Consider the following 11,016-nt stretch of genomic DNA (forward strand, 5'->3'; position numbering starts at 1 on the left):
AAAATGAATCTTTGTATAAATGTATTTCTGCAATTTAAGTCCCAACCTCTTCTTAGACTTGACATCATTCTTTCAGATGGTCATTATTGTTATTGTAAAAGGAAAAATTAATGTTTCATTATAAACTAATAACTTTTTTTTTTATTGGGGATTAACAGTAAACGTTTGTTTACCTTAAATGATGATGATATAACTATAAGACAGTCGATCGAGCCTTATTGAGAATAAAATGTGTTGTTTACAGCTTTTCCTAAATAAATTGACTTGAAAGAGTTTTATCATTCCAATATGTTTAGCTGAGTGTTAATAACTGATTAAATTACACACATTCAATAGGCAATTTTGTCTATAAATTTCCAAGTGTTTGACTTTGAGGGATTTAGATATGATTTGCAACTCTCCTCTAAAAATATGAATCATAAACAGTTTAATTCTATTATTAACTAAATTACAATTTATGAGGTGAATAATTTTCATGTACATTGAATCCAGGAATTATCAAATGCCACTCATAGAACAGACTCCAATCTAAACCTACTGGGAATTATGAGAGCTGGTTGGCATATTTCACAAAGCAAAAGGAATGCGGCAGATACAATAAATATATCTACCCCAAATCTTTTGCTTATTTTCATTTTTATTATTCAATTTGTTTACTTAGATTCTTCACCTACCTCTGACCAATCAAGTGTTCTAAAGCATTAAAACCCCATAGAAAACAATTCAGCTGAATATCAAACAAGTTCATAATCATACAGATACCGTAAAACCACGATTAGAAGCCTAATCTCGAGAAGAAGCCCATCTCGAATTGAAGCCCCCTCTTTAGTTTGCAAAAGCAGCCTTGAAAAGATGCCCAACTCGAAAAGAAACCCATGGGCTTCTTTTCAAGATAGCATTGGCTTTTTTTCTTGAGATAGTAGAGTATATTAAATGAATTTCAAGAAAACAAAGGAAAATTCAAAACATAGGCCTACTTGGTTTATACAGCAGTTTAGGTGATTTAATGTCGATTTACACTCCATGACACAGACTGACATTACAGATGTGGTCATTTATTGTTTTATTGTAGTAATTCCCACAACTTACATCATCTTTTGAAAAGCTTGCTATAAGCTTGCTAATATGGATAATATTTTCATTCCTGATGATGACATAATTAATGTCGAAATATTGAATCCCAACACGATGGCGTGTATTTCAATACTTTGAGTATGTATTATACTTTCTTATCTGAGATTAATCAGTGGACCTTTCGGCTTTTGAAAAGACGTCTCCCTCTTCACTTTGCAAATGTAGCCTCAAAAAGAAGCTCACATCGAAAAGAATCTACTGTTAGAAGAAGCCCACAGCTTCAATTCCAGGTTTTATGGTATAAGTAAAACCCACACTGAAATACTGTAACCATTGCAAGTGATTTCGTAAAATAAAAATAAACTATATTTATTTTATTCCTTTTCTTTTTATGCTTATATGTATTAAAGATAAAATACATTATTTGGTCAGAAATGGAATTAAAAATGTTTTTTATCTTTTATAATTTACAATACTCTAGGTGTATCCATGTATTTAAGAATAAATTCTTAAAATGGACAAAATAATTGTTGTTATAATGTCTGTATATGTATGTAAAACTTGTGGCAATTCTTTTGATCTGATCCTTTTAATATAAATATGCAATTAATTATAGATATATTTAAAGTTTTTGAGATTTTCTCACATATACTATTATTGACATAAAATTATATCAACTGAGGAAAGACGACTGCTGTGGGGATACATTCTGTATACTTCCCCTGCTGCTGTGGGGATACAGTCAGGGACATTATATTTACATTTGTTATTTGTCTGTCCATGTTAAACATGGTGTTGCAAAAGTATACATCAGACAAATAACAAATGTAAATATTAAATAAATATAGACAGAACAACAGACAATTTGTGACATCACTCATGATATGATATTTTTCAAACATAATTTATTTTTTAAACAACAAACCCCAATATTTAGGCCTATAAGCAATACTGTAGAAGCCATAAACATTTTATTTAATTTTGCAAACTAGTATTGACAAGACAATTAGGTATAGACAGCAAATTTTTAAATTACAATTAATTTTTATAATATGAATTGATATTGACATCTTTGTAGCTCTTTGTCAATTCTATAACAAGATAATATTACATTATATTGCCTAAGTTAAAAAAGTATTTACAACCAACAAGAACATTCAATTTATGTACACGCTTTTGCCAGAATATTTACCAATTTTGAACTTTATGCATCAATCCAGTGGCGCCTCTAGGGGAAGGCATGAGGGGAACACGCCCTTTAAAAAACTTGCAGGTCCCTACCCCCCAGTCTCTCCCTCAAGGAGATAAAAATTACCTCATGTCTACTTATTTTGGAAGAACAGAAGAACCCCCTCACTTAATCATCGATCCCCCACTTCACCTTTCCCCTCCCATCAGCTAGACCCCCACACATTTCAGAATCCTAGATACACCAGTGCATTGATCATGCTTGCCAAGTATATATAATGTTTTCAACATTATATAATACTCAAAAATCCATACAATATTATGTACAGTAGTAAAATGCAAAACATATCCTACAAATAAAATAATATTAAAATATTGTTTTTAGAAAACTAAACTGAGCAGTATTAAAAAGAATATATTTTTGCGTGTTGATCACAAATTTGTGTAAAGTCCGTTTATGATCCGTGTTTGGCTGCAATTCCAGCAAACACAAACGTTAGGTGCCTATTAATATTATAAAATTCACAAACGTTTTAAACGTTGTGGATACACGAAATATAAGATGCAATTTGCTGTCAAATATCAAATACAGGTCTCCCTCCAATTAAAGACCACTTCCATTTAAAAATCACTTTTCTGTGATCCCAAATTCACAAATGTTAGAAACCAAATCCACTAAAAACCATGAATTGGTCTTTAATTTTTTTTTTTACATTTTCATTATCTCAATGATAGGTTATGTCAGAAAATAATGTTAACACAGCAAGTTGCAGCAGCATTAGAAATGCTATTCATTTGGAAATCATGTTATTATAGTTACTTACTGTGTCTATGGAGAAAAAAACTTTAACGCTATTCTAAATTACCGTAAAATTGTCTTCTGGGTTAACGATCATGCAATCAGTTGTAAACCCTTGACCGAGATTTAAATGTCCTGAATAACTCTGTGTCTTTAAAAGATGTCCTTAATAGAGCTATTATAAAAGCTATAGACAGAAATTTTATATCTACTTGAAGATAATTCACTATTAGTTTGATATATTCGAAAGCACTAAAATAGTCTATTAATTAACACTCTACATTAAAGTGTGGAAGTTTCCTGGAACTTGTTACACATAGTGGTACTAACAAAATATTGAGTAGGTACTTTCTGATATATGTACTTATCAGGCCAAACACACAGTTACGCAGTGATCAAGGAATGAATTGCAAAAATGATATGAACTACTGTACTGTATTAGTACATCTGCATGCAAACATTATCAGCTATACTGTACATTACCAAAATAATGTCTTTAAAAAAACAGTTGAAATGGAATTTTAATATAAAAATTAGAAAAGCCAGCAATACATACTGCAGTTACCAGGGCTCAGGAGTGGGGTGTAAAGCTACATTTGCACTAGACACGATAACGACACGACGACATGTCATCGCGTAGCTTCTATTCTTCAACACTGCACGCATCTGTATCGTGTCGTAATCGTGTCTAGTGTAAATGTACTGTAGCTTAATACAGTAGTTTCAGATTCTATTTTAATAGTAAGAAAAAATTATACTTACGGGACATATCCCCATCCTCACCATTATGTCATCTATAGATATCAAAGTAATTTGATTTTTCTTGTTAACGCAATATCCATAAAATATTGTGATCCAATTCATTTATTTTTTTTCAATTTCTTAAAACAAATATTTTTGTCTCGGTTATTTTGGGACCATTGGCTTAAGGTACATGAATCCACAGATAGAAGATAGCCTATTTATAGGACAAATGGAGAACTTTCAGAGAGAGAAAGGAGAACAGATTTCGACAGGGAAGAGAAGACAGTTTTGGCAGTTGTAACATAGCACACATTATTATAATTTTTTTTTCATATGTCTTTATACTGTATATCGGCTGTGATACTTTATCAAGCAATAAAACAATTTATAAACATTTTATATACAGTAATTGTAAATTATATACAGTATATAAATAGCATGCAGTATGCTAATTGTTTCACAAATGAATTGACATATTTTACAATTCTTATTTTTTTTGTGTATATAAACTTTTCTAAATTGACTAGTAATCTAATTAATCTTTTAAATTACTGTATGTTCAAATTTTAGCAAATTATCTTTAATATCTAAATTTTAAAAATTGGTCTGTAATTAAGTGATTCTTGTTCTTTACTTCATGTATTGTTTTAAGTTTAATGATCAGCAATGCTGGATGGGTCACTTGAAATATGGTTAAATAAATAAATAAATAAATAGTATTTATGGAATACAACATCAATTTTTTTGATAAACACAATAACCAGCACCAGAAGTTACTAAAATTATTTTGATTTTTTAAAAATAGCAATTCAATAATCAATTGAATTTTTTTAAATTCAGACTTGACATGCAAGTTATTTCTATATGAAAAGTATACAAAGGTGTGATAATTAATATCAAAGAACAAAAAAAAAAAAAATACCATTCTCAATATATTACAGTTTTGTAAATGTACATTGTACCAGTAAATAATACATGTAAAAAAAAATTCATTGCAAATATTACTGTGGCAATCAAAAGTCTATTTCTACGTTTATATTGCAGGAAAAAAACAGTGTGGTCGACCTTCAATTTAATTCAGAGGAGAATTTCATTGATGTATAATATAGCACAGCAAGTACTGTGCCTGTGGCTGTTAGTATTGTAACTCAGTAAATATTGTAGGTGGAGCCAAATTCCATAAAAGGAAGTGCTACTGTTCGTCAACACTAAACACAATTCAATAATAAATACAATAGACTGACCCACAATTCACTTTGTTCAGGAAATCACTATGCACAACTAGAATTCAATAAGTCTTTAATAATTAATAATCAGTGTGGAACATCCCAAATTAAATATACTGTACAAAAGTGTCCCTTAATATTAAATCATAGGGGTGCATCATGAAAAGGTATCCAAGAGGAGGAGTTCTACTGTATTTTACACAGGCTGATAAAGCACCAAATTGGCCAATTTTTAAGTTGTAATTTAGAGTTTTAAATAATTTAATTTACATGCAGTGAATGATATATCTTTGCAGTGGCGGTCTTAAAAGCTGTATGCCTACTTATATATTAGAATCTTCTCATTAGAATCTAATAATGTACAAGTCCTGACTTCATATGATGAGCACTGTACCACCTCAACTGTTATTACAAAGAAGCCCTATATAGTACATCATCAGGCATTTCCTATAAAAAAAAAACTTGGCAAACACAAAAACGATATCATTGTTTATAGGCTATATCAGAAAATAATGTTTACACAAGATGTTGCAGCAATGTTTTTAATGTTAAGTCAGAAACCACGTTTTGGATAATGCTTGAAAAAATAATGGAAAAACTTAAGATACAGTAAGTTGCAGGATGACTCAGGTGTTTTTCGCAGCATAGAAAGTAATGGCATGACCAGAACCATGCAGGCAATTCAGAAATTACGTTTTTTTCTAGGTTAATGGACGCGAAGGAAATGATATTGTGGTTTTCATCTTCCTATTGTACCAACCGCATGCATCAATATCAGCCTACAGTGACACTAATTTTACAGCAATTATTATTGATAATAATAATAATAATAAAATCTAGTTGACATTTGCAATATAGTCAATATCTTTGCAAATTCGCATTAAAACATGTATTTAATATCATTCCTTTAAAAACTCATACAAATTTAAATAAAATTGTTCTGTTTCATGTCTTTTTGGCAATCAAAATCTACATTCCCTTTGCCAATATCCATGGTTGTTAGTGGCTCAGTTTCATTCATTTCTGAGTTTGGTTTTTTCGGAGATGTTTCAAATAAGTTAACATCGTTTCCACTTTTGGGTTTTTCAAAATTGTTGAGGACTCTTTCATTTTTACGCGGTTTGGTTGATGTACGTAAGTAAAATCGGGACCTAAAACTTGTAAATCTGGTGGAATATTGCGGCTGTGCTCTCTCAATTGGATTGTATCGTCGGAGAGGCTGAGTGGCCACAAAGCACATTGTAATACACATACCGATTTCGCACGCCCTGAAGATGGTCTGGTATATCCACCAAGGCCAGGGCTGCGGCTCTTCCTCCGCGTTTGGCGCATACACCACTAGCATGCCGTACAGCTGAAGGCCGCATAAGCCTAATCCGAGTAATGCTGTGATGAGTGTTACTCGCACTGCACTACCCCACCGCACTTTTGGTTTCTTAAGTTCTAATTCATTCGCCGGCGTAGACATTGCATTTGAAATAAGACTTAGATGATTTATTTCTTTGGAAACACGTACAGCAGATCTGTGTAGCCTTCGGAATATCAGCAAGTAACTAAAGAATAGAAAACTTCCCCATAAAATAAAAGCAGACTGACACACATAGAGAACAACCTCTGGCGCAAGAAATTTTCCCGCTAGCACATCGGATGTAATTGAAATTATGTAGTGAAACGTAATGATGACTCCCAGTACTTGTGGACGCTGAATATTCCGCGACAATGGCTGCATTTTGGTAGCACTCAACAACGCCATAAACAGGATACTAAACGATGAAGTTAAACAAGGAAAACCCAATCCAAGCATAACATAAACTACCGGTAATGGTAAAATATTCTTCGATCCATATGGATCAACGATGAGAAATACAGCACGATCCACGCCCATAATCACGACGATTACGTTCAGCGCAATAAAATATGTCCTACTAGGCAGTCTGATCATGCTCAATTTGGCGATACAGAAAAACGAGTATGCAGCCAGGGCAGCAAACATTAAGCCACAAAAATAACAGTGAAAGTCCCAAGCCCAGCCCCACTCCACAAATGCGACAGTCCAGTTCGGTGTTGGCTCTGCAAATGCTTCACCCCCAGATTCATCTTCAGGTTCGGGTTCTGGTTCAGCGTCCGGCTCAGGCTCAGGCTCAGGTTCGCCTTCTGCCTCACCTTCTGGCTCAGATTTAACTTCAGTTTCTGGTTCATGTTTAGGTTCCGATTCGCTTTTTGGCTCAGATTCTGGTGTAGTCTTTGGTTCTGCAACAGGACTTGATATATCCGTTACACTTCTTTGCCTCCTTACATTAATATTTTGTAAAGATAGTCTGCTTTCGCGTTGCCACGGTAATCCATTGCATACATTGAGACACAGTAATAATACAATGCACTTCAATAAAAAGAACTTAAACATGATGATTATCAAATAATTACTCCAATTCAGATCAGAACCGTTATTGCTCTCCAATATTGTTTTTTTTTCAATACAACCAAGAGATGTTTTAACAACACATACTGTGGAGAAATAACAATAGTAATAATAATAATATGTTCAACTTGATATAGATTATGTGCTTCTACAGTTAACAAAGAAAAAATTGGGGAAAAACAAAATATCAAATGGTTTTAGGGGAAATAGAAAAAAAAATTGGAATTAGTTATATACTAATATGAAATTTTTCAATTAATAATTTCTAGCAAACAAAAAACAACTGACTTATACTAACTGCTAATTTTGGAAATCAATCATTGTATAATTTGCAAAGGATTATACAATGTGTTCTTGTAATTAGCGCAAGCTATACTTCTCCCTGCCCAATTAATAATAGATAGATTTTTGTGTAGCGCAATCAAGCAAGAAAAGCTTCTATGCGCCTGGGAATTCAGCTTTATTGCTTCATTTTTCTTTTGCAATAGGCCTAACTCAAGACTAACCTGTATAAGGCCAAATAAAAAAAAATATTGTGTTAGCCACACCTGACTGACCCAAAATTTATAAAATTGAGGCTCGACATTTTACTTTTTCTTTTTTTTTTTATTACAACAAATATATTTTTTTTTTATGAGCTAAAAATGCTGGAATAAGTCTATCTTGCTGGACGGTAGGTGATTCGACAGTGTTATGCGATCGTTTTGCTTTTAAATGTAGATTTAAAAATGGTCTTTGTTGTATTTTTGTGTAGTTTTTACTCTTATACATAAACACATTTTGGGAAGGGGAGGGAGAAACTTTACCTACCGACCTACCCATTTTCAGTGGGAAATTAATAACAAGAAAATGTGTATCTCTTAACGTAAACAACTTAGTTGTAATTATTTGTTCAATACAGAATTTAAAAATACAGTCCCTACTGAATAATCTTTTGTAGTGGCTAGTAGTACAGTAAATTTAAGGACTTTAAGATTTACCACAAACAGGCTTGCTTTATCTAACAATAATAATAGCACCAGCATCTTCAATTAAATATGCTTTATAGTAACTATATTATTAGAAATATTACTTTTTTATGAAGACCTTTCAAAATATATACTTGACTCTGAAATGACGATAAAATTTAATAAGAATTCAATATTTTTTCAGTTCATACGGATACTGTAATTCGAAGTATATCGTGTTCATAACACAACGGAGAAAATGATGAGGTAATAAAAGGATTTTAAAGATTTACCACAAACAGGCTTGCTTCATCTAACAATAATAATAGCACCAGCATCTTCAATTAAATATGCTTTAGTAACAATATTATTAGAAATATTACTTTTTTATGAAGACCTTTCAAAATATATAATGATTCTGAAATGACGATACAATTTAATCAAGAAATCAATATTTTATCAGTTCATACGGATACTGTAATTCAGAGGATATCGCGTTAATAACACAACAGTTATTTGGAGTACAGTAGCTGTGTATTATTATGACTTCTCTCATCACGTTAAAACTCCATAGAGAGTTTTAATCCCGCATCCAACAATTAATTAAAGCGTGTCATGAAGATCAGGCAGTAATTTAGCTTGCCACTCCGTCCAATTTACCTGATTAAAATTTAAAGGTAAGGATTCTGAAAAGAATGATCCTACTGACAATCTTTGAAAAATGATGAGGTAATAAAACTCTAGTTAGTAATAATTTTTATTTAATAATAAAAAAAATTTCTTTTATATAAGGAAATCAAAGCCACAATAGCCACTGCATCATCAGCTCCTGTTCTTCTTTTAATTCAATTCAGTATGATCTGATATAAAGTAGCGAATAGTAATATATTGAAATTGAAAAATTGAATTTCCAAGAACAATATACAACATGCATTTATTAAGATGCAAAATATACCTCAAATTAACATATAATACTTGCCCTAAATCTCTAATTTATTGACTTTTTCTAGTGTTAGATACTGTGAATTTGCTTAATATGAACAGGAGATTTAAAGTCACTGTGCCCCGTGGCTTAATTTTTACATCAAAAATTATTAAAACTTCAAGGTACAAAAAGAACATTTTAAAATTATAATACATAATTGGTAATTTGTAGGATTTCTGTCAAAAAAATCTCAAAGAAAGTACGTCCCTGTTCATACTATACTAATAAGTGGATTTGTTTAATAATAATAATAAAATTAATAATAAAATAAAAATAATTATAATAATAATAATTAAATAATAATAATAATAAATTATAATACATGTAATATTAAGGGGATGTTAACTCAGTCAGTGGGGACTGTATATTTCTTTTTTTACATAAAAAAAATATCTTAACTTGAATTCACCGTATAATTTATTACAATTGTCTGTAGGACTTCAATAAAAGGAATCAAAAGTTCCAATTCTTATTCTTTTATCAAAGTAAATATGCCTACTTCCCTGAAATTCACAGTGTAATGATGAGATAAGCAAATGTATTCAAGGGAAGTACTGTATCTGTCATTGTGTCTGAGGATAATATTTACACCAAATAATTCAATGTAAATGTAAATACTTCAATGTAAAACGTAAGCTTCTCGTTTATCAAAGTACTTCCATACATACAGTACTCTAGTCTCTACTGATAAATTTGTTTAATATTATTAAGGAAATTACCTGCAAAACACAAACATTTAAATTATTACATTCATGAACATTGTGACCAATAGTGGGGGTGGGGATATCTCCTGCGGGGAAAAATTTTAAAGACGAGTGGGCCGGTACATGTCCTCAATAGGAATAGATATAGCATACCATGTTCTATATCTTAGGCAGATTGCGCTATCAGCAGGCCAAGGATTATGGAAACCGCACTAAACCTGGTACAGTAGTTAAGTGTGGCAGTAACACCGTTTCGTATACCAGACTTTGCTAAAACTGGCGTAAAAACACCACAGAAATTATAGAATATGATTTAAAACACATCAGAAAGTTATCTTACCAAGTAAAATTGCTAGCAACACGATATCTTCAACCGTGCGGACTTTGTTTTGGTTGAATAATAGTAACTGCATACATCGCTAGTAGTAGTATTAACAGTAACCACACACTGACTGTACCTCCAAAACTGTTCTGGTTGCGTGCGTGGTTTGCATTTAATAACAAAACAATTTGAGTCATGGCTCATTACTTTTCGATCGGTATCGCAAGGGGGAGACAAATACGTCCAAATTACGTAGAATCTTAAATATATAAATAACTTTCTTCTATCTTCGTTCAAAACACATAATAAACCAATAAACTCTTAGTCTGTTCTACTGTCCAACATTTTCTATGTTATTTATTTTTGTTGTTTTCTTTAATGATTTATATATAAATGTATACATATATACATATATTATATATATATATATATAGCTAAGATTTTCTGTATTGTATATTTTTGTTGTTTTCTTTAATGATATATATATATGTATATATATGTATATATATATTATATGGCCGTTTGCTGTTTTATGGGTTTTCCCATTTGCCTTTCAAACTTTATATATATATATATATATATATATACTGTATACAGTAAATATGTTT

The 11,016-nt window shown here is 31.4% G+C and overlaps 1 protein-coding gene across 1 annotated transcript; it reads right to left on the reverse strand.

Moving 5' to 3' along the window:
- Positions 1-1,951: 1,951 nt before the first annotated feature.
- LOC117105619 (proline-rich transmembrane protein 4-like) lies at positions 1,952-10,572 on the reverse strand. Its single transcript, XM_033246798.1, has 2 exons — positions 10,427-10,572; positions 1,952-7,536 (listed from the first exon to the last, which is right to left on the reverse strand). Exons 1-2 carry the CDS (start codon positions 10,497-10,499, stop codon positions 5,957-5,959), a joined length of 1,653 nt encoding a protein of 550 aa, XP_033102689.1. The 5' UTR covers positions 10,500-10,572; the 3' UTR covers positions 1,952-5,956.
- Between the last annotated feature and the right edge of the window lie 444 nt (positions 10,573-11,016).

This window comes from Anneissia japonica, unplaced genomic scaffold (assembly GCF_011630105.1).
Source record: "Anneissia japonica isolate Jap-2015-1 unplaced genomic scaffold, ASM1163010v1 scaffold640_len1575945_cov177, whole genome shotgun sequence".
Lineage (NCBI taxonomy): Eukaryota > Metazoa > Echinodermata > Crinoidea > Comatulida > Comatulidae > Anneissia > Anneissia japonica.